This window comes from Drosophila sulfurigaster, chromosome 3 (assembly GCF_023558435.1).
Source record: "Drosophila sulfurigaster albostrigata strain 15112-1811.04 chromosome 3, ASM2355843v2, whole genome shotgun sequence".
NCBI lineage: Eukaryota > Metazoa > Arthropoda > Insecta > Diptera > Drosophilidae > Drosophila > Drosophila sulfurigaster.
The window spans coordinates 40,701,476-40,727,185 of NC_084883.1; the positions used below are offsets into that span (position 1 = coordinate 40,701,476).

Consider the following 25,710-nt stretch of genomic DNA (forward strand, 5'->3'; position numbering starts at 1 on the left):
CTTTATAGTATGTTTCTATATGTATATTATTATTTGCTGTGTATTGTAATTTATGTATTCATACTTAAAAAAAAATTTATTCAAATAAATACATATTAAACATATATATATTTTTTTTTAAATTTGCATTTCGTATATTTACATGAAATGTTTCTATTTTTCAAATTATAATTTATTCTTTTAAAAAATGAATTCTATTTAATTTTATTATGTAGGTTTTTATAATATTGTTTTGTTAGTTTTCAGTAATACAAGTTTTCCCCATATTTATTCCTTCTAGATTATATTAACTTAGCTCTCTTGCTGCGCCTTTTGGGTATGCAACACTTTTGCGCGTGCATCGATCGATGCTGTTAGTTGTTGGCTGCTTGTCTGTTTTGCTGCTAACTGCGCCATGCCTTCTGCTGCTGCTGCTGTTAGCCATACATCTTGACTTGGCTTACTGCCTGCCACACTTCCGTACCCCCAACTCACCCTCTCTTCCACTTTTACGGCAGTGTCGCACACAATGTTGCAATCACACACAAAACAGTCGCTAAAAATTCACTTTCACAAACCGAAAATTACTTAACAGACAACACGAGAGAGAACGAGTTGAGTGTGTGTGTGAGAGAGAGCAGTTGCAACAAGAGAGCGCACAGAGAGAGAGAGAGCGCGAGTTAGAGTGAGAGCGAGAGAGGAAGCGGGCACGCGCCAGTTTGGAGAGTTGGAAAAATCTACGCGCGTCATTGTTGCACCTTTATGTTTGTTTTCGTGGGTGGCAGCCGAACCAGGCAGCCAAGCAGGCTGGCAGTCAGGCAGCCATCATCATCAGAGCAAAAGAGAAGGCACATCGAGATGGGGCAAATGGCGCAAACAAACAACAATAGCAAATGTAACCTCTATAGAGGGTGTTCGCTATTCGGCTGCCAAACTAACTCGAATATTGTAGAATGAAGCCTAAGTAAAGCTAGTCAACAAATTTGTAGCTAAATGTTTAATTGCATTTATGGATTATTTTTCTTTTACTGCAGTTCTTTGCTCATCAGTTGCATCTTCAATCAAACTCAGCAGCACGCTTGATAATTGCCACAATTCGTGTTGCCGTACATCGCGTGTGTGTGCGCCTGCCTCTTTATGTGTGTATGTGCATGTGTGTGTGTTGGTGAAAGTGTCAACTTGACATTGCCTGGAGTGCACGCGGCACCGCTCACACATAGCAGCACACTCTCACACACACACACACACACACACACACACACACACACACACTCGGCAGGCCGCGCAACTTGCGTCAAATATTTTGTTGCCTACCGCCCGGGGGCAGTTTTTGTTGCCTGCTGACATGCCACAAAGCGCTCGCAGCGACACTTGTCTGAGCACAATTTCCCACCGACAAAAAAACTCGCTCTCTCTCTCTCGGTCTCTCTCAGTTGTACTTTCTCTCTTGGCGCGCCGACGCAGTTTGTGGCAAGCTGACAGTTTCCCCAGTTTTGAAAAAGCGCTGCCAGCGGCAACTGCGAAGTTCAGATGCTGTCGACGTCGACGTCGTCGTTGTCACTGCTGCTGCTGCTGGTGGCTGCTGGCTGCCATGGCAGCTTTATCAGTGCCATGAAATGTTGTTCCCGGAAAATAACCCAAAGGAAATGCTGCACACACGCACATGAGAGTGGAGCAGCAGCATCGCCAGCATCAGCATCGGCAATAACTGTGTACATGTAAATCCTGGTTTGTTTCATTTGCCGATTTGGATGCTGCCGCTGCTCCCGCTCTCGCAAAACTCTCGCAACTCGGGAACTCTGCAGCCGGCGGCACTAACTTTGTACGCTTGATGATGATAATAATGTTGCCCCTTTTCGCCTTTTGCCATTTGCCAGGAATTCAGCCAGCCAGGCAGCCAGGCAAACCAGGACGGAACCCACAAAGCCAGACATCGTCTATGGAAATTCGTACGCCGATTTTCGAGCGATTGCAATTGATTTGTAATGTATTTCATTGTTGTGCGACTGACTTTGCTCGCTATATATGTGTGTGTGTGTATGTAGGAGGCGGGGGAGTGAGGTTATAAAATTTGTATTGATTATTTCGATTGCCTTTGTTCGTTGACTGCGCTTTGTTCGACCATCTAATGATAGCTATGGGGGCATTAAAAATGTCAAAGCTGACATTTCTGCACACTACTTACTAGAGAGAGAGCAGGCAAGCGTACTTCCGCTAGTAGTTGGGCTTAGGATTAGTAATATATACATACAAATATAAATAAATATAAATCTATATGTATATGGCAGAAGCAGAAGTAGTAGGAGGCCACGGACTCGACTCCACTCGACTCGACTCGACTCGACTTGGGAGTTGGCATGTGTACAAGTCAATTATGGGTCAAAATCCACACAGGAGTTTCACTTGACGCCGCTCGCTCGCTCGCTCGCACAATTTTATGAGTTCCTGCCCCATTGTAAGATGAGAGATGTGCAGCTCTCCAAAAAAAAAAAGTAGAAAGAAAAGAGGAAGCTAAAGAACAAGACGTTGCCCGTAGCTGAAGCTGAAGTGAAAGCTGTTGCCTGTGTGCTCCATTGCAAATGAAACATGTTTGGTTTTATCGCATTTATTGACGACTCCATGGGGACGCTTTGCCCGCCTGCTGCCAGTCAGTCAGTCAGTCCTGCAGATCAAACAATGGACGCTAGAGATGCCTTCAGTAGCTCCCCCCCGCTCTTGTTCTGGCTTCCCCCCCAAATTACGCTATCGAGCAGCTCAAAACAGCCACATAAAAAGATTATATTTATGCATGTATGCGTATACAACACACACATGTGAGTGTGTGTGTGTAAGCGTGTTTTGTTGATAAAGAAAAGCTACACACGGCAGCGTGGCGAAGAGGGGAAGGGGATGGGGGAAGCGTAGACAGCAACTAAATTCACTTAGAAAAACGATTTGTATGCGAGTGTTGCATAGAAATGGAATGTGCGTGTTGCTCAGAAAAACTTTCCAAAATACTCGCACACTCTTGTTCCCCCGCACAAAAATATTCTAAGAATGTACACAACGATAACTACTCTCTGCCTCCCTCCTTCTCCCTCTTCCTACTTGCTAGGTGAAAAGCCAGACGCAACGCAAATTTGCAACCACAAGCCTCCAACATGCAGATTTTTCATAAGAATTTTCTCACTCCCCCACTGAATTTTTTTCTGCGCTTTAAACTTCGAATTGTGCATAAATTAATTAGAGCTTCAAGAGGTCGGCGCCAAAGCAGATTCACTTAAGCATTAAATATAACAAGAGCTTGTTAAAGTTTAGCTGGCAACAAGATTGCGTAAAGCTGGCAAGAAAAAAGAAGCAAAGCGAAAAAGTAAAGTTACTTTCCTTACTGCAACAAATTTAACGCTAATTTTTTCAAAGTTTTTTGTAATAATTTAAAAGGTATTAAAGGTAGGAAAGAATTAATATGATCTTTAACGAGCTTAGAAAATAATCTAAGGTGTAAAATTTTAATTTTACCATGAAAGTATTCAATTATTGAAGAATACTTTTAGTGTATTTCAGATTACTTAAATTATACAAAATTTAGGTTGACAATATTGAACGATGTTGTAGCAGGAGAGGTATAAAATCTTGCACAACTCGATTCGTATGTGGTTAATACTTAATATTTAACTATTTACAATTTTGATATCAATATAATAAAATCGATAGTTGAAGATGAACAAATAGAAAAGGAAACTAGAAACTATATGAAACTTTTTGGGGGTTTTCTTTAGCTTTTAATGAATAGCAAAAGAATGAAATAAAGAATACTATTGCAAAGTACAAATTGAGCAATACAAAACAAAAATTTATAAACGCGTAGTTGCTTTTAGTGTTTATCTATACTTTATTCAATACTTCTCTAAAAAATCCTATGAATTGAAATTATTGAATTAATTCACATTCAATATTCTTCATATTTTTGTTTTAAATATTATTATGAACTCACTTTTTATTGCAATGCAATGAGACAGCTTAATCTAGGTTTTGTTATCCTCTAAAACAAAACGGCATGCTTCAAAATTTGTGTAGCATACTTTTTGGAGGCATTTTCTTTAACTCAATTCGTGAGCCTTAAAGTTTGTCTGGCTTATTTTGTTGCAAGACTTTGTTTGAATTTCGATACAATAAATTGAGTTATGTTGTTTTGTTATGCACCGTCGCGTCGATTGAGCATATAATTTAGATAAATACAATAATATTTTGGAACTTTAACTAACAAGACAGATTGATGTTATACTTTTTGTTGCTTGTTTTATTTTCAGTTATTTTTTTGTAGTGCGAATATCTAAAAGCACTTAAGTTGCGTTAAGCCACAAAACAAAACTTGATATGAATAACTTATTTAGTCATTCCACAGACTCTAGACATCGCTCTACATGACTACTTAACATTCTCACATACACAATGTGCAGAGAATGCCAGCTTCTGATGCTGCTACTGTCTCGCTCCTTTGTGTTCTCCCTTTATCTCTCTCTCTCTCTATCGCTCTGCTGTAGTGTGTCTTTGCCTGCAACACCCTTTAAGCCAGCCAGTCAGCCAAGTAACTCACTGCGCTCTTCCCTCTACGCTCTCCCTCTCTCTCTCTCCTTCTCCTTGTTGCTGCTGTCCAGCAACATTTAAGCAATTTCGCTTGTTAAAAGCTTACGCCGCGCACTTTACTTTAAACCACACTAACAAATGCCACTTCATTCAGCAGATATTTGCGGCAAGCAGCAGTGGCAGTGGCAGCAACGTAGCTGTAGCAAAAACATAGCGCCACACACACACGCACACTCGCATATGCGAAATCACACACATCCTTTTGCCATCAATTCTCTAAGCAACAAACAAACAGGCGAGCCCCACATGGACACACACACTTACTACCACACACACACAAACACACACGCATGCCGCAACACGCAAAGCTCTTTTCACTACAAAACGGAAGTACATAGAAGCAGAGCGTAGTAGCTGTAACAGCAGCAGCAGCAGCAGCAGCCGAAAACACAACGCAAAAAAAAACTAGAATAGAGAACAGAGAATAGAACTCTGAGCTGGGAAAACTGCGAGCTTATAGAAAAATACTGTGGCAGAAACTATACACACACACACACACTCAGATACACACAAACATGCCACAGCAGTGGCAACACAAGATATTCATTCTATCGTAAAATAGGTGAGCAGCAATGTGTGTGTGTGTGTGTGTGTAAAAAACAAGCGCCAACGCTCTGGTCAACGGATAACAAAACATAAATAATAACGACAGAGTAGCTGCAGCAGAGGGAAAAGGGAAACAAGGGAACAGAGGTAAACCCAGCCAAGGCTGCTGGGAAACAGGCAGCAGTGGAGCTATTTTTTTTGCTAGCCATGGCCAAAAGCAGGCTACAGGTCTCTGGCAGCCAAATGAGATCAGCAGAATCGCTTACAAGCAAGAAAAATGAAAAGAAACTATCGATGACAATAAACAATAAACAATCAACATGAAGATAACTTCAACTTATGAAATATTCTGATAGAAGCAAACACAAAGCAAAGCGAATTGCGCAACAAGTGTTGGTTTGTAGTAAAAAAAAATGTGGTTAACGCTCTGAGCTAATAATGGCTAAAGAAGCTTAACCTATGACTTAAATTGGAAAGAAATATATGAGGAAACATAACATTAAAATTATTTACGATTTTATGATTATTTTACACAATAAACATTAGCCATAAATATCCATCGAGTTCGTAGAGATAAGATTAAGTAAATTTATCAAAATCAATGTCTGTTTGTTAATAATTAAAGTTCAGAGCTAATGACGGCTAAGAAAAATTTAACTAAGACATGGGAAACATGTTGAAAATATGTGTTTGTTCTCTGTTTCTAAATATATTTCATTGTTTTTAAAATGCTTTTGTATACATTATTAACATATTGAATGGTAAATCAACTTACTATGCAGAATGAAAGCCATAAATATCTGAGCAATTTAAAGGAATCAACAAAAATTTGTTTGCTAAAATACTATAACATACAGCTAGCTAAAAGATAAATTCAATTCAATTCAATTGTATAGAAATATTTTCTTGTTTTATTTAAATACTTTTTAAAACACATTTTATTGTGCTGGAAACACTTCGCAATGGTATTGGAGTTCATTAGTCATTTAAAATTTAGAATTATTTTAAATATCTGGGCAAATTATACAAATAAGTAGAAATTATTTTGCTGAAATTATATTATATAGAAGTAAAACTTTTTGAGAATAGTTTTTGTCGATTGTATAGTCTTTGAATGTATTTGATTGAGCGTTAAATGTTTCTCAATGCTTGAGTGCCTCATAAAAAATCATTGTCAATTTTATAGTTAATTTTTAATACACACAAAATGATAGCCATAAATTTCTGAGCAATTTATATAAATTCATTTAAATTTATTTGCTGAAATATTATAAAAAAAGCATACAAAAGGCTAATTTATTTCCTGAAATATTATACCAATTCAAAAAATATTTATAAATCTGTTTGCTATAAATTCAAATTTGTATCTTTAAGCAACTGCTGCCAAATGCTTTCCCGAAGCATTTTATTTAAACTTGTGCAATTCTCAATTGGAAACTTTCAATAATTTTGTGTCATTGACTTTTGGCAATCTTAAATACAATTTGTTTTTCTTGCTTTAGCCTGAGCCGAATAATTATTAATACTTTAAAATTGTGGCAATTTCTTGTGTGTGTGTGTGTTATGGAAAAATCAAAAGAAAAAGAAAATGCCAGTGCCATTGGGGGCCGGATAACAAATTTCTCCTTGGACATTTATAATACATAGTGGGCCAATTTCAGTTCAATTTATTTCTGTTTGCTGAGCCTTAACTCACTTCCTGGATCCTGCTGGGTGACTTACTTACTAACAGGGCCAACGCAGCCATAATGGCCACGTCGTATCGGTTTCCTGAAAGATGAAAAAAGGAAAAAGAGGAGCACAGCAACAACAACAACAACAGCAACAACAAAATAAAATAAAACAGGACACGCGCCCCGGTGCTGGGAGATGGAAGCCGGAGCTGGGCAATGCCAAAAACTGGCAACCTCAGTACAGGAAAGCGCCAATGCCATGGAGAATAATGTGAATGCGAACAACGCGCGCATATAACTCATTTATTTATTTACTACACACACACACACACACACATGCGAGAGAGTGTGTGTGCGATTGTGTGCGTATCCATATCGCAGTATGTGTATCTTGCTTGCGTGCAGTGAAGCTTGAGTTTGATTTAATAGTTTATTAAGATACGCGCAGCAGCAAGTGAAGATTAAGGCGAGCGGATTTGCCTCAACGGTGCTTCGGTGGTTGTTGTTGCTGTTGCCGCCGCACTTAAATGCGACGACCACTGGATTTTGGCTGTGGTTTATGGGCTTTGCAGCCGCGCGGCATAAATAGATTTTGGGGCAACTCAACGTTGTTGTTGCTGTTGCTGCTTGTGTTGCTTGTGTTGCTGGCCTTGTTTTGCGGCTAGCGTTGCATTTGGAAATGCTTTTGGAAAATAGCAGACGTTGCGCTGATAAACGCAAGATAATAATAACAACTCGACTCGCGTCGTCTGACTGTATTATAAATTCAACACACAACGATAATTAGAATCCCGGCTTATAAAATGCTATGCGCAATATATTTGGCCATACTATTATGGCAGTTGAAAGCGAAGCCATAGGCGATGCCAAACTCTATAAATTATGTGTAATCTTATTAAGCAATATACTATGTGTATCATGAACTACTTTATTTGCGCCTTTTTGCTGCTGCCTTTATGGCTTTTGCTCGGCTTTCAATTAAAGGCTTTAAGTATTTCAATAAACAGAAAAGTACTTTTTAAGTATATTGTTATATTATTCAATTAAATCCTAGGGTATTTTTGAGTCTCTTCAACTTTTCGATTGAATAATTATAAATTTAAAATTTTAATTCAATGCATACAAATTAGTTAGAAGCGGCGATATTTATCACATTTATTTGCAATTAAAGTAAAATATATTAAAGAGCAACACTGATAACAATTAGGCAATCGGCTGGACGAATTTGGGATATTTTGTATGTTATGTTATGAATATGAATATAATTAAAATGAATTTAAAATCGGATACAATATGCATTATTATTCAGTATTCACAGTTTCATAAATAGCTATTGTACTTTTGTTTTACGCAACATAACAACAATTAAAGAGAACACTTAGAAAGCTAATCAAACATTTAATAATGCCGAGAAAATAGCTTGAAAATATGCAAGGCAATTAATGCACATTAAACAGTTAAGAAAGCTATAGTCAAGTGTGGTCGTCTAAGATATACCCGGTAGTCATTTTGAATAATAGCAAAGATTGCGGTATTATTCTTAAAATAAACCAAATTTTTATACTAAATATATCAAATGTTGTATTTTGTTTATCGATATACAAAATATTCCACAGAGTATAATATATACGATATAATCAATAAAAGCAAAACAGTGTGGTATTATTCTTTAAATAAACATAAAATATGCCGAATAATATATATGCCATAAATCACTAAAATATATCAAATTATATATTTAGTATATCGTTGAACTAATATATGGTATATTATAATATACCATAGAGCAATAAATATACCGTATTGTCAATCAAACCAACTAAGACCGTTTTTTAGTATGCGAAATATTTAAATAGCTTATACAATTTTAAACTAAACACAGACAAATTTCCAAGAATCCTAATTTATAGCAATGTGAATATCAAAACTGGACTTCAGCATGAAAATATGCCAGACAAATAAATTCACAATAAATAAGTAATAATTTATGGAAGGCAAAATAACTAATTAATAAAAAAGACACAAGAGCAATGAGTAAATAATTGTGAATCTTCGAAATATAAATCATTGCTTGCAGTATTCAGCTTAAGCTGCTCATAAAATCAAACAGGTATTTGTTGGAGTAATGTGGATATTTATATGTGGAATTTATGCTTGCATTTGATTGAGTATTTATTACATTCATATATATATTTTTGGGGTATTTAATTCGAAATATCGCTTCATTCATTTTCACATTTCACATTTATTGCCTACACATTTTGCCAGCTCATTTTAAAAGCCCATAAATTAATATTTTCACGCTTTAAATGCCGCACACACACACAGAAATACTCCCTTAAATACACACACAGAGACACACACACACGTGCGCATATAGATATATATCTATGTGTGAGTTGGCAGCGATTAAAATTGCTGTTAATGACAAGCGAATGTTATAAATTACAGCAATGAAGCAATTTTTTTTTTCTCTGCTGTCTGCCCTGACATCGCACAGGGCTAAAGTTGATGACTGTCTCGGTGTGTGTGTGTGTGTGTTTGGGTGTGTATGGGTGTGTGAGCTGCCTGTAGCAGACAACAAAGTTTGCCTAATTATTTAAGATCAACGCTGCTGCTGCTGTTGCCTGCTGTCGCTTTTGTTGCTGCCATTTCAAGTCAACGCCAAGATGAAAAACCAAACAATGAAAATTGAACTCGTCTCGGGTTTTGATAATGATGTTGTCTCTCGCCTGCCGCATCTCTCACTGTTTCAGTGTTATTAATGATGTCCTATATGAGAGAGGCAGGCAGGCAGACAAACACACGCACAGTTGCAGATAAAAACACGCATTCAGAGCGATAGAGCGAGCGCAAGATAGCGAGACAACACACCTAAAAGCTTGGGCCAAATTGAGGTTGAAGTTGAGGTTGTCTGTGTGTGTGTGAGTGTGTATATGATTTGTATAGGTGTGTGAGTGTGTATACGTTTCGAATGTGTGTGTGTGTGCGTGTGTGGTTTGAAGGTATCCATTGCCTTAAAATTATGCGCCATATTTTCTGTCAGCATTTTGGCTCGTCGCTTAGGCGGATGTCGGATGTGGTGGCCTCCAACTGAGTGCAAGGCAGAGCGAAATGGAGAGGGAGAGAGGTAGAATGAGAGAGGGAGGGAGACAGGTTGCGGTTGCGTTGGCAGTGCGAAATGAACGATTGAACCCGCAATGGCAACGACAACACACGTTGAAATCAATGTGTGTGATTTGCCAATTATGTGGGTTATACATCTCTCTCTCTCTCTCTCTCTCTCTTTCTCTACATTTGTGTGTGTGTGTGCGTTTGGCTCGTCATTAGCGCTGTTTCCATTTCCGGCAGACAGAAGCAACAGCAGTAGAGAGTAGGAAGCAGGCAAAGGCTGTCAGGGAGTCATCGATGTCGTTGTCGACGACGTCGTCATTGGATGTCAATTTCATAAGCAATTTACGCAGCGACAGAGTTCGATTTGCCAACTGTTGATGCCACATCGCGTTGCGTTGCGTTGCCTCGAGTCGCGTCGCGTCGCGTCAAGTGCCTGAAGTGCTTCGAGTTTTCGGGGGAAATTGAACTCACGATGAAGCAGAAGAAGAAGAAGAAGTTGCTGTTGCAAATAACGTTTCAAACGTTTCCCTAGCGTCTGCCTAATTAACTAATTTTGCCACTCTCACACTCGCATCTACAAATAGGCAAAATACATGTGTCTAGATACATAAAGTGGCCGAAACATTCAAAATATCATTTGCGTTTAGGGGTAGCAAGGTTGAAGGTTCAACTCCATCGTGTCGTGTCGTTGTCCAAAACTGATGCGTTGCGCCATTGTCCTAATTATTGTCCTGCCATAAACAACTAACAGAAGCAGCAGCAGCAGCAACATCAAGAGCAACAACAACGACACTAACAACTGGCATTGGCGATTCACCCTCACACAGAAGAGAAGAAGACAAAAGTAATGGCCGCTATAATTCACAGTTACTTATTGTTTATCTGTTCGTTTGCTCAGCTCGATGTGCTCCATAACTTAAATGGTCGCAACAGCAGCCAAACAAGCTAGAGATGAGAGACCAAATCGACACAAACCCGACCATTATCAACCAAGCCAAAGCAAGGCGAAAACAATGGCAACACAAATCACGTAACACGAGAACTCAATAAGCCCATTCTCAATAACTATACGAATCGAGAGAGGTGTCTGATTTAAGCAGAAGTTAAGCTCTCAAAGTAAAGCGTTCATATGGAAAAATCATATCGAACCAGCTTATAAATTTAATAAAATGCTTCAAATATAAGCTGCTAGACCTTTATTTCAAAACTTAAGTATTTAAAATAGTATGAAATAAAATATTCTTTACATTTTAATTGAATTTCTTCTCATGACAAAAATTGTAATGGATTGATAAGATATTTTACGCTTGACATTTAAGCTAACACGTTTTTTGTGTGTGTATTAGCTAAACGAATTTGTTGCTTAGAGTTCACTCTACAATTTAAGAAAACATTGTTCAGATAAGCTGCTCAAAACTTAAAATAAATTAAAAGTTTGTAAAGAATATCAAGTATACGACTAAAATGCAGATTTAAATAAGAATTTATGTAATCAAAATATTAAAACATAAGTCGTTTTTTTATTTATAATGCAAAAGAATACAACATACAAAATTATTATAACATAAAAAAATGATTTGATTATTATGAAAGTAAAAATTTTAGTTATTTCTACTCTCAATATTAGATGAAACTTTGTTTTGTATTGAGTGAGTGAATTTCTTATTGAATAAAAACGACAAAAAAAATATTTATAAGTATTTAGTTCTGTTATAACTGATTCAAGATTTGATTACATAGAGATGAACAAAAAATATATTGATTTCACTTCTCATATTTGAGAAATCATTCAATTTAGAAATCATTCTTATAAATACTTCAGTATTACTTTTTACTACTTAGTATTTGTAATATTTAGCATATTTTAGTAAGTAGTAATATTAAGAATTTTTATTATAAAATTTTTACATTTTCGGAGTAATTAATATTTAGTATTTTTCCTTAATCATATTGCATTTTTCTTTTAAGTTCTTCAAGTTTCTTTTCACATTTTTGATCTATTTTCTAGTTCTCGCACACATAAACTTGCTGATAATATACTATTCCATATAATACATATATTTTCATTTGTATAGCAAAAATAATAATTGAAAGATTGTAATAGATATTCCTCTATATACACATTTCCTGAACTAAATAAGGCGAAGCAGCTTAATTACATTTCCGACAGCGTCTCCAACGCGAACACGTGTCCATCTCTAGGCTAACAAGGATGCAAGACTTGACGCCACCAAAAACTCGCTGTATTTGTAAAGGACTCGCTTCGATTTAATGGCAGCCGAGTGGCAAAAAGGGGAAGATGAACTCGCCCATCTTCTGGCCTTTGCTTTGCTTTCGCTCTCGCTTTGCTTTGCTTTGCTGTCTGTGATTTAAATGATGCGAATTAATTTGAAAATTTTCAATGTATTGCAACCTGGCAACCGTTTGAAGAAGGAGGCAGAAACAATTGTCAGATTTGCTCAGCTCATAGAAAAGGTTTGAAGAAGAGGTTTACAAAAAAAGACGGAGCTAAAGAAAGAGCGAGAGAGAGTAAGGAAAAATCAGTGCACATAACCGAAAAAGCCGAAAACCGTGGCCATAACTATGTGCGGCCGGCAAAAGGAAACGAGCAACAATGCAACAACGCTGCTGAGTCGAGCAGATTGCACAAAAAATAGTTGAAACAGCAGCAGCAGCAGAGATGGAAGTGGCAGTGGCAGTGGCAATGTGGCAAAGAGAGGCAGAAGGCAACCACATTGGTGGCAAGCGGCTGTTGGCTGTTGTTGGAGCAATGGGCAAAAGTTTAAACAACTATTTATTATGAAATACAACAAAAAGTGGTAGGCAAAAAAATAAAGAGAAACGAGAGCAGCATATAAAAAGTAAAAAATACTATTTAACACACATACACACACACACTGAGCTGAGAGAAATGCAAACAGACAACAGCTGAACGCGGAGGCGGCGACTTTGCGGCAATCCTTTGAGCAGCTGGAATCCAGCTGGGTATGACTGCAACCCAAACGATTTCAACAGCAGCAGCCCATCCATATCCATCTCTCCATATCTCTCACGCTCTCGCTCTCCTCAGTCGAAGCTGAAGCTGAAGCTGAGCCTCGATGCAAAGGAGCAACTTTTACGTGAAAATGTTCAAAATTTAATCAAATTAAAGTGAATGCGCCGCAGGCGAACATATTTCGCACGCTCCGGCGAGAAGAAAGAGAAGCGCCGCTGCCTTCCATTCTCCCCCCACCATTCCATCCGCCTCCCTCTCCCAGGATGTGGAATGAGTGAACGAGAATGTGAGCCAGGCCAAAAAGGCTCTGAGAGAGCGAGAGGCGCAAGTTTAATATGTAAATTGTTTTTGTTGCCATCCAGAGCGTTCGCTGTTGCTGTTGCTGTTGTTGCCATAGCTCGACATTAAGTGGTTATCATAGCCATTTATGAGGCTGTTAAAAAAGTATCTCATTAAACATAAATGGCCAAGCAGTCGAGCGAGTGTTCGCAGGGTGCGGATCGCACTCAACTAGAACTGGATAATAGATACTCGAGTCGAGTCGAGTTTTGAGTCGGGACCAATAAATTAAACACCCAAACTATGCCACGCAAACCGAACAACAACAACAACAAAAATTGAGTTGAGATTGGAAACAAGCATTTACCATATGCAATACGTTAAACCACCCGCAGATCTAACACGGCTTATATAGCCCCAACCAAAGCAGAAACCAAACCAGAAACAAAACAGGCAAAAGCAAAAGCACTGAATAGAGAACTCTGTATGAAAGCCATATCCCACACACATTCTACCAAATTCCGTTTACCTGTCAAACTTTTGCCATTTGTGGCCAACATATTTTGAAGTTAGCCCCAGCGTGCCACACCACCACCGACAACAACAACAACAACAACAACAACGAGCGAGAAGAGTGGCAGCATTTTTGTCATCCCTGCCTCATGCCACAATTGAACCGAGGCAGAGCCACGTTTATGCCTAAACTTTGTCAATTATTTGCGGATTTAACATTTGTAGCTTGTGCGGATTTTGATTTTTGATTTGAGTTTAAAAACGGCAACAACAACAGCAAAAGCAACATTCATGCCACACACTCATTAGACTTTCATTTTATGAGAATCTAACACAAATTCGCAAAAGGAATTTCAACAACTTCAACTTAAACTCGAAAGCTTTACAGCAAAGGATTCAAGTCAAGTTGGAATTCTCTTTTTTCCATGTTTTTAGCTTGCAACAATGCGACTCTGAACTTGCCACATTAAAAGCACAACTTTTGACTCTCTCTATCGCTTGCTTGACTCTATTCAAATGTCAATTCAATTAACAAAATTATTTATCTAGAAGAAAAAAAGTCAATGAACACGTCAACACAATAAAGCGACTTCTCGGAAATTGAAACCTTCGCTCTCGTTCATAATGAATTCATTGGAATTGCGAGAAAAATAGAATTGCAAATTGAATTAGTTTTCTCTTTTTTTCCAATGTTTGCTATGTTTATAAAATGCTCTAAAAACAATCTCTTATTTGTAATCGCATTGAGCGAAACACCTCATTTTTAGTGTTATTTTTTTGCTGGGATGTGACAATTATTAATTATTCATTGAAGGAGCTTGTTATAATATTTTTTTGGAATGTCGGAACTTCCAGTGAAATGAGTTTGCAGCGAAAACATTCAATTTTGGTTTCTCCTTTTATTTTATTTTATTTCTCGTTAAGTTTGGTTTATTTTATCGTGTTGTGTTTTGTATAATAATATTTATATTATTACCCTGGATTTTAGTAAGGAAAAGGATCTACGCTTATTCAAAGTAAATTGTGCTCCAAAGAAATTTCAATTTAGATTTCCAAATGCATCCATTCAAATAATTTAAATTGTTCTGATATATTGATATAGATAAACACATTGAATGATAACTATTTTATAAATAAAACAATTCTTTAAATAATGTAATAAATATCAGAATGCAGTCAAAAGAATTTAATTTCGGGACTTTAAGATATTATAGAAGTCAAATTAAAAATAATTTGAATTTATGTATAATACTAACTATAAACGATTGTTTGATAATTTTCAGATGCAGACAGTAAAACTATTGATAAAACTTGGGATATACATACCGATATACCGTATTTACTACAATCTTGTATATTTGTACTCGGTGTGGTATATTCTAAATATAGTATCAATATACCAAATATGATATAAATATACCAAAATATATTAATTTAGTAATTTTACGTATATTGTGTGTTAATTTTGTCTACTTTAAGAATAATACCTCACTGTTTTAATTTTATTTAAAATGAGTAGCGGGTATACTTGTAACATATTACAGTAACGACCATGTTATCTATAGGCAGCGTTATTCCCGAAAGTTATAAGTATAATATACAATTTATAAGTTTAAAAATAATGTACAAAAATATCTTTTTCTTTATTTGAAATTTCTTGTATAAAAACAAAAGGATATCTGATAACTTCAATACTCTTTATAATAATAATATCAATTCTATAACCAGTCCACTTTACTCTTTATAAAGTATCACGGAGTCTATCATGCTCTCTGAAAGCGCTGTCCTCACTTTAGCTATATTGTATTCATTTACAAGAATTGCAATATTATTTTTATGATTTTTAGTCAATATATGCATATCAAATAACTATCAATGCCGCACGACTGCCACTCGCAAATGTCAAAATCTCGCAACAAATTATCAGCAGAAACGTCAATGGCACCTGCTGCACAGCCATAGACAGGCTGTGCTCTCCCCCTATTGACTTACCCCTATCTAAGGGCCACAAAAAATATATGGAATATATATAGAATATGAAAAAAAAGAAAGAAGAATGAATATTGGCAAAGAGAGAAGAAGAGAAGTAGGAGGAAAGATGGTTAGTTGACGGCGACAATGACAAGGACGAAGATGAGATGGAGATGGAGAATCGAGATGGAGATGGAGATGGAGAATGGGACGCAGGACAAGCAAACGCTGCAATTTTGCAATTTGATTATTTTGCAAAGCAAAATATATGTATATATATATATATCAATGTGTGTGTGTGTGTGGGATGTGGCAAGGGTCAGGTGCTGTAGACACAGAATGAAAAGATTGAGAGAGAGAGTTCAAATGGGGGGACCAAGAGGGGAGGCCAAAGGGCAGCACCTGGCAACGTCGTGGGGCAAAAATCGTTGGTGACGTCGTTGGTTGGTGTTGGTGGCTGCCGTTTATTATGCGTAGTTCTCGCTCTCTCTGTGTGCAGTGCAGTGCAGCACACAACTTTTGCAAAGTAATAAAGCCACAAAAGTTCAACTTCAATTGAAATAAATTAATTTCAACATTCGGACTGACAGCGCCAACTAACTGACAATTACACACCACACCATCTCACATAGAGACAGATATAGAGCAAGTGAGTGGAAGAGAGATAGAAAGAGAGCCAGAGAAAGAGAAGGAATAGACACATGCTCAGCGGTTTGCTCGCTGCATGAAATAGTTGAGTAACTTTTCACTTTTATTTTTGGTTTTCCCATTTTTATTTGCTGCCTGCCTTTTGTTGTAAATGTAAAATAATAACGACAAAATTGCACTTTCAACTTTTGACTTTTTTTTTTTTTGCTGTAGAGAGCAGAGAATTGTCGTCGTAGTCGTCGTCGTCTGGCTTTGTATTGCTCTCTCGAGTGCGCCTGGGATGCTCCCATTGTCTGTGCAAAAGTTGAATTAATCGCCCATTCAAGCTCCCTTCCATTGCCTCCTTCCTCGCCCCCTCCACCCGCCTCGTCGTCTTGGGGGAGCAGGAAACTCTCGTCGAATACCTCAGCAAAAGTCTGCAGGCAAACTGCAGTCAGACGCATACTTTCGACATAGTTTGGCTGCCTCAACGACTGTTTCATCTTGATTGATTACATATTTTACAAGTTATTGCACACACACGAACATAGAGAGAGAGGGAGAGTGAGTGAGGGACGGAAGCGGGAGGCGAGAAATACACGTATTTATTAGATTTATGGCTTGACTTTCCTATGTCTGTCTGTCTGTGTCTTAATGTCTGTGTATTGTAATGGCTGCTGCCATTCACACACACAACTTTAAATGTATTGGAAATATCTCGAGATATATCCACGTTTTCAGCTCGAAGGTACTAAAAAGTAAAACTCATGTCGAAAGCGGTAAGCTGTGGCAATTGACTGAAACTGCCGGTTTAAATTAGAAAAGTTTGCACAATGAACACACAAGATACACACACACACTCTCATCGTCACAACACAGACATATTCGAGCGTGTTAATTTAATGGCAACATGACTGAAGCAGCAATGAAAGATGCTTTTGCCTCGTAACAAACACTCAAACTCGCTAGCTCGCTTGCTTGCTTGTCTATCTGTCATTTCGGACAAGAGAAAGACGAAGAGAGATAGAGAGAGAGAGAGAGAGAGGAGAGAGCAGGGACTGCAAATGTGCTTCATTATGACATGGTCATGCAATCGAAGCCACATTGTTGTCTTCCAACTGAAACAGGATTTGTGCCTTAATTGCATACTTTATCGTTGCATACTTATGTGGCCAAACTTTACTTCACTTCCTTCCTCTCGCTTCCTGTGTTCGCTCGTTCTGTTTTGTAATCTATTTTGCATTTCCCCCGGCCCTTACCTTCTCCTTTCTCTTTCACACAAAATTGAAACCACTTTGCAGATTCCAAATCGATAATTTGACAGCTCCAATTGCACACATTTCATGCCAACATCATCCCTCTCTCTCTCTCTTTATCTTTCTCTTTCTCGCTTAAGCACAAGTTGTGGCATCACTTTGGCACACAAGAAGACAAGAAAAAACAAATAAATATTTCCATAGGTATAACGTGATATTTGAGGAATGTAAGCACAATATTCACTTAAATAATTGCTAGATGTGACCAATATCAATACCCCAAGGCCTGACACAAAATATCTACTTATTATTATTATTGTGATTATGTCACGACAACTTGTCCAATTTGTCAAATCCACTTTTTGTATTGCTTCGGCAAATTGCAGAATATTTTCATGAGCAACTCAATTTTGTTTTGAGTAGAAAAGGCAAGGATGTGCTTAAGTTACGAAAGGGAATTAATAGAGTACTTGAGTGTTTTATATTTAAATAATTTAACAATTAAAAAAGCTACGAGTTACCCCCATTTTTAATAAAAGCAAAAAAAATACCCCACTATTAAAAAAAAAAAAAATAACATATTACATATTTGGTATATTGATATTGTAAAGTCACAGTCATAGCAACTAAAACCTGTAGCTTCAAGGCTACGATTTTTGCTTTTTGAATAGCTTTTTATAAAAAATTAAGCAGTATGCCTAAATTTGCACATCAAATTGGCAAACTTTTTAAAATAGCTTTTGAAAAATATCTTTCAAATTGTTAAACTGAAATGAGAACTTAAGCATAATACCTAATTTTCTTTCGAATATTGAATGATCTTTTTAATTGAAGGAGTTTCGTATATAGTCAAATAAGTAATGTAACGTTTTAACACAGTTGAACAAAAGCGTGTACGAGCCCTAAATATAAAAGTTTAACAATTCAAACGAAATTTGAAAATTCATATTAAAAGCGAACTTTTTAAAATGTTAAAAGCTTTTCTTTATCAACACTTCCGAGGGAAGTCAAATATAAAACAAGAAGCATTGTATAGATGCTTCGACTACACAAACATGAGTCGAATGAATGTTAACATATAATTTAAAGTGTAGCCTAAGGGCCTAAGTAAGCTCTCGCTTTATTATTGTACTATACAACTTAATTAGCACCTACAATTGTAAAACAAAATAAACATAATTTAAAATACACAGTATTACATAGAAATTAAAGTGTTAACAATTTTCTAATAAACATAATAAACACATGTTATTACAATTATTTAGAAAGGCATTCATTGAAATTTTTAGTTTAGATTTAAAGATTTATTAAGTCACTGAACCTGTAGAATAGCAAAAGTATGACAACACCACAATATAGAGAACTTATACGATTCGAATCTCAAATTCATAGAACATAGACGCTTCCATATAGAAAGTAAATAGATACTTTTGAATATCGCTTGCAGTAGAAAAAACTATTCTAGGCTTTTTAAAAGATCCTATCTTAAAACTACTTCACACTTGTTATAAAAACAAATTCATGGTTAGAAAATGGGCAGTTTTCGGTTAATATTCTCAAACATATCGTACACTATGTATCAATAAATAATAGCAAACATTAGTTCATTCTTTCTTTCCCCAATTTGTGTTGCTTATGCGCAATATTTATATACTTTCCCTTCTCACATATTAAAATCAAAGCGTATCCTTGGCACAATGTGGCTGTCGGTCTTTTTCATTCACAAAGCTTCAAGTTTGAGCATTGTGTGTAATGCGTTAACAAGTTCATGAGTTGCTTTAGCTTCAATTTGATTTCCAGTTTCCTTTTAGCTTTTTCTTTTGCTTTTAGTGAATGGCGCTCACAAAACATTCCATAAATCCTCAGCGCCAAGTTCAGACAGCGTTGGTTGCTGTTGCTGTTGCTTTGGCTGTAGCTGCGGCTGTCTTCCCCATAGATTCCGTTAGAATAGTTTAGCTCGGTTTTCTTTTTTTGCATTTTGATTGTTTTTGCGATAGTTTTTTATGGCATACTTATGTGGGCCAGCCAAGCGAAATCCATTTCACTTATCCCATGCACTTTTATGGCTTTAGCCACCAAAAATTTTGCACATTAAAAGCGAACTTTTTAACATGACATATGTAAGCCAGTCGCCACCCTCCGCAACCCTTCGCCCACCTCCGCCTGCCGCTGCTTGCAGTTGCAATTGTTGGGCCACCCATTGACCAAACACAAGTTGCACAAATACACATTTCATATTCATAGTCTGAGAGCTTAAAAGCAAAGAAATTAACTTCACAAAAGTTTGCACAGAGAGCGAGAGCGAGAGAGAGAGAGAAAGACGCACTCAGCGAGCGAGACGAGTTGTCGATGCGACACACACGGCGTATGTGTAATGTGGGTAATGGATAATGTGTAACCAACCCGGATGCGAATCTCCTGCCTACTCAAAATGTGCTGCTTCCTTCTGCTGTTGCTGCTGCTGCTGCTGCTTCGTCTTCTGCAGGCTCCACACTATTTTTGTGCTTAGTCGGCTCATCTGCATTTTATGGTCCAAAAATATCATCATCATTTTTTCGCATTTCATTATGTGCTCCAATGTGCGTATATAAGTATAAGTATATGTGTGTACGCTGTGTCTCTGTGTGTGTGTGTGGCACCATTTTAACAGTGAAAACTTAGCAGCCTCATTTCGTATGCTTCATTTCATTATATGGCCCGTTTCGAGTCCCCAGTCCCCTAACTGCCTGCCTATGACTAGTACTTTAAAAAAAACTCAGTTTGAGGGGAGTAGCAGCACAAAAAAAAAAATATTCTTAACTTTCGCTGCAACCGCAAGCATTTTGGGCCACATTTTGTGGGCAATCCTTCTGTGCCGTGCTTCGTGCTCCATGTTCCATGTTCTGTGTTCTGTGTGTGTGCTTCATGAGGCTCCCGACAAACGGTGCGAGAAATTGTCCTCTCGTCATTTTCTACTCTTCTCTTATTTTATTTCATTTTATTTTTTCCTTTTCTAATTTTTCGTTTTCTTTTTCTTTTTTTTTGCTTTTGATGTCGCTTGCAATTTTTTTTTTTGTCCTGCGTAGCAACTCCTTTGGGTGTCCCCACGGACTTGCCTGCCTGCCATTTGGCTCCTGCTAAGCCCATCCTTCCCTTCTTCGGTTTGCCTGGCTCCCCTTTCTACGCTCGCTGCGTCACTCATTTTTTTCTCGTAATTTTCATAAGCAGCCGTTAGACGTTGGATTTATGTTTTTAAACGCCTTTTAATATGCGAGAGGATCTTCGCGCGCGCGCTTGCTGCCTCGACTGGAGAACAGGGAACACAAAGCCACTCGCAAATGCCGCGTCGTTGTCCTAGTCGCCATCTCCCATCTCCATTGCCATCTCCATAGCCATCTCCATCGCCATCGCCATCGTTGTCGTCCTTTCTCCATCGTGACGTGGCTCGTGGCGTGGCGCAAATCCAGTGAGAATGCGTTTAAAAAAATATTATAATAATAACATTACGTAAATAATTGTTGGGTGCTGTCGTTGCCGTTGCCCGAGCAGAGCCGTAAGAAGGTAAAGGGAAGAGCAGGGGAAGGCTAACAAACGGCAGCAACACGCGCCGCAGGAATAGCAACGGAAATCAGCTGCGTGTTGATAAGCAAAGCGTAGCCAGAGCCAGAGCCAAGGAGACACTAAGAAGGAGCCGCTTGCTTGCCTGCCTTTCGGCTTGCTCTTGTTTTGCTCAAGGCTTTCGCACTCCGCTGTGTATGTGTGTGTGTGTATGTAAGTGTGTTGGTGTGTGTTTATAAGTGTGTCGTTTTGGGTGCGTATTATGGTGTGCTTTTGCGGTTAGTCGCCGCATCGCTGTGGCACAGCAAACCAAAATAAAAAAAGAAAATACAGAATTGTTTGGCTAAAGCCGCATTACAAAATACCCTTAGACTCATAAACAGATAAGCCGGCTACAAAAAGGATTTCACTTTCTTTCCAAATTTTTAGACGCTTAACGTAATGCCGATTTCCAGGAATTTCACGTTTCAAGCAGATTCATTAATCAGCTTGTCATTCTTAGAGTTTCAAACAATTTGTTGATGTGAAATTTTCAGCGGTTTTAATTGAAAACAGGTCGGAAAGGCTTATTAACACTTTCAATGTATAAATTTTTAAATATTTATTAAATAGTTTGGTACTTGCGAACTATTTTAGAATCGAATAATATCATTATTGGGGTTTAACAAAGCTTGCTCATTTAATGAGTCACTTTATTCATTCTTTTTCTATCGTTCGTTACAAGCTGACTACAAGCTGCCAACATATTCTTATTGAACAGTACAGAAAACTATCGAATGAGTGCTTAAAATATCGATATATCTTATTAACTCATTCCTTTAACACTATTACCTGCATAATTACTACAGTCTTTAAGCTTAATTGAAAGTAACTTCAAGCTTATAAGTATCGAGAGTTTATCTTTATATTGTAATCATTTTCTTACTTCGACAAATTGTATTATTTTTAATTAAAAGTCATAACATTTTATATTTGTAATAATAATAAGTAAACTTTTAATTTGAGAATTATATCTTATCTATATTTCATTCTTCCCATATTCATTTCTATTTCCAATAGTTCGCTCACCTTTTACCTTCTGCCAGCTAATAGAATCCCTGTTTTTGTGAGAGTATTTCGTAGGAATAGGACAACAAAAAAAGAAACGCAACGCCAAGCGGCACATTTGTAACTCTGTCTAACCGAGCGCAGCGGCAAAAGCAGCGAAATGTGCGTGTGGCATTTAGTAGGCAGTGACAGTGGCTGTGTGGCATGAGTTGTGGTGCCACAAAGATACACATAGAGATAGAGAGAGGCACACCCATACACACACACACACACACACTGACACATTCACGCACACTCATTGCTGTCGAAATTTTGTTGTCATCATCACTTTGCAGGCAGCGCAATGATAGAGGAAGAAGGCGCAATAGCAACTCTAGAGTATAGCGAGAGGGGAGTGATGGAGAGATGTAGAGATGGAGTTGAAGCAAAAACGCCGCAGCCTGTCAGCCACAAAGTTATCTGCCTGCCAGTTTTTCGTAATGTTTTCTGGCTGTTCTTGATGTTGCCATCGTCGTTCCTGTTGTTGTTGTTGTTGCTGTTCGTCGTCTTCCGTTTTTAATTTCATCTGCCATTTACTGCTACTTATGACACATCCTTTTGGCCCCGCCTCCCCACGCCCTCGAACCGATTCGACTACAGTTTTTCTTTCATATATTTATTTTATTTTATTTTGTATTTCTTTCGTTTTTTCATTTTTTTTGCTGTCAAGTTGTTTTCTTCATTTTTTGGTAATATTTTTGTGGGTACTTACCTTGGGATGTGCACGTCGCGGAAAAGCTACTTTCGGGTCCACCTGCAGCGACCAAAAAAGAGAAGAGAGAGAGAGAGAGAGAGTGAGAGAAGTGCGTGAATGAGATGGCAAGAGAGTAATAGTAGGGCGTAGTGAGGAAATCGTATGCTTAATGACATTTAAATGAAAAAGCATTTCGAGCAACTCTTCATATTAATAGCCAAGCATAAATCTTGCATAAGCCTGCATTGCGCATTAAGCGGGAATTACTCCTAGGAGAATATTTCGGGTATGGGGATGGGGAAGGGGAATCGCCTCCTTCTCGACTTGCGAGCTGAGTACGCACGAATTAACGCGTAACAAATTGCTCGACCAGAGGACAGACAGCTCCCTCCAACTCCCCCTGCTGCTCCCTCACTTTGCTCAATAAGCAGCGTCATTAAAAATAATTAAAAATCATAAAAATTCAATTTTAAGTGCTTGGCTTGCTTCATTTCGGCTTCCTCGCCTCGACAGCACGTCTTGACAGCTAACGGTAAACCTCAAGTGGGGAGATTCTATTTTTTTTTTGTTTTGTGGGAGGGAACGAAGCTAAATCTTACTTGACTTTGATGCTTGCTGCTGCAGTTGCAAGTGTGCGGGTAACTTAAGCCAATGCCGCAAATAAAATGGCAAATAAAATGAAGAGATATTGGCAAAGAGATAGAAACGAGAGAGAGAGAGAGAACAAAGCAAGGGAAAGGGAAAACCAACGCAATATCCTCTGGCGATAATAATTCGCAGAAAAATTGTCATAGAACTGAAACGACAAACGCCGAATGGCGAATGGCGAAACAGCGAACGGCGAATGCTGACAGGACGGCAGTTTGCCGTGTTGATTTCCTGTGTGCAGGACGAAAAACAACAGCAACGACAGCAACAACAACAACAACAACTACGACAACGAACGTTGTTGGGCCAGCCAGCCGCCTGGCGGGAAATTGATTTTTAGATTAAAATTAAAACTAATCAGCGCTGAGTGGCAAACGCCGACGTCTCTCTGCCACAGCGACTTTTTCGGGGGGAGGTTCGAAAATACATGAGGCCGAAAAAGCGTAACGAAATGAAATGAAATGAATTCGCATCGCTTTCAGTTTTGCAGTGCAGCCAAACGGAAACACGAAACACTGCACGACTGAGCCAAACACATACACTCACATGAAAATGCAGTTGTTTAAAAAAAAATCATATATAAATGATGGCTGCGCATTTTATTTACAGTTGGCCAGGCGTATTTTCAATGTGTGTGTGTCTGTGCGAAGAATGACCAACAAACAGCGACAGGGCAGACGGACAGAGGAACGGACAAACGGACACACAGACAGCCAGATGGGCAGACAGACATCCAGTTAGATAGATAGATTTGTTGCACTCGTTGGCAAGCTGCAGCTAATTAAGCTAATGCCAGCCAATGCGGCGTATGCGTAATGTCAGCTGCCCACACACAACACAGACACTGACTGTCCTTACTCCTTTCTTTTTTTGTTCCCCAGTTGGCCATTCAATCGGTGCAGCTAATCAAACTGAATTCATCAATGATAAGAACCGGAAAATCTCTCCCTTTTGCTGCAGCATTTTGCTGGGGAAAATATGTTGAGGAGATTTTGCATTTTGCTGCTGCTGCTCACTTGTTCGACATCGATTTCGGCTTATCGCAGCACTTAACTGCGCTTAGACTGAGCTGCATCTGGTTTTTGTGGCCAGCTTGGACACGATTCTCTGCACAAAAGTGTGCTGCTAAGAGCAATGTGGTCGGGATAGCTCTTGTTAACAACAATATGGTTTGAAGAATGTGAAAGAAGCCATATTTTAATTCTATTTCTTTATCTTCCTGAAACTCTTAATACCTGTTAGCAATTTTCAAGTATATAATAAAATATTTTCAATAAAAAAATAGCTCTATACTCAATTAAAATTATGCTCATGTTATGCCTTAAAATTCGCATTTAAGGAAAAACTAAAATTTTAAAACTTTTAGAAAGTTTTAATTATTATTTAACAATTGATTGCTCTTCAGAAAATTGTTCATAACTAGTATCACCAAAACAGAACCAATTTAATTTCGATATTTCAAATCTGCATTTCCCAGAAAAACATATTATAAATTGGTAGCTGCAGTTCTCTTTTGTAACGTGAAATTATTAGGAAAATTACCGATTTATAAACAGAGCTTACTAAAAGCTGTTTACGAGCGAAATCCTAAATTCCTTCAAATGCTTTCTTCAAGGATTATTGGATGTTTTGCGGTAAGCATTTAGGGTTTTTCCGCAAACTGGATGCTAAGCCTTAGTATTATTTAATGAAAAATTCTGTCAGACAAAATTGCTTCAAAAGTCTGCACTAGTTACAGTTTAAATATCATGATTGTTGAACTAAAAGAAGTTTAACCAAATTGAATAGTTTTTTTGTGGCAGTTTTAAGATACGAGTATAACATTAGTATCGTGTTATTTACTTTTAATCTTTTCTGTCTGTCTGTATTAAAGATTTTTAATATTGTTAAAGTGAATGAATTTGATATAACTTTGTTTGGAACTTCCTGTCAAATATATATTGCTAATTATTATGCTAGATGTTATATGTTTACTTTACTTTGCTATAATCCACTAGTTTCCTTTATTTTCAATATAATCCACAAATAAATTATAATATTTAATACCATATTAAGGCCAATGCTATAAGTTATTTTGCACTAGTTAAATCTTCAGCTAGTTATCCATAAATATATTATTAATTTACTATAATTCCAGCTGCGAATTAAGTTCTATATTAAATTAAT

General features: G+C 37.6%; 1 protein-coding gene across 7 annotated transcripts in view; it reads right to left on the reverse strand.

The window, feature by feature from the left end:
* Window positions 1-25,710, reverse strand: part of LOC133841326 (RNA-binding protein Musashi homolog Rbp6) — a 227,264-nt gene that overhangs the window by 100,494 nt on the left and 101,060 nt on the right. For all 7 annotated transcript variants that reach the window (XR_009894287.1, XR_009894288.1, XM_062273722.1 and 4 more), the window contains exon 6: window positions 22,915-22,956. Coding sequence is in view for 5 of the 7 variants with exons in the window: in XM_062273722.1 (XP_062129706.1) it covers window positions 22,915-22,956 (42 nt within the window). In the remaining 2 variants the exon portion in view is untranslated. The remainder of the gene's footprint in view (window positions 1-22,914; window positions 22,957-25,710) is intronic.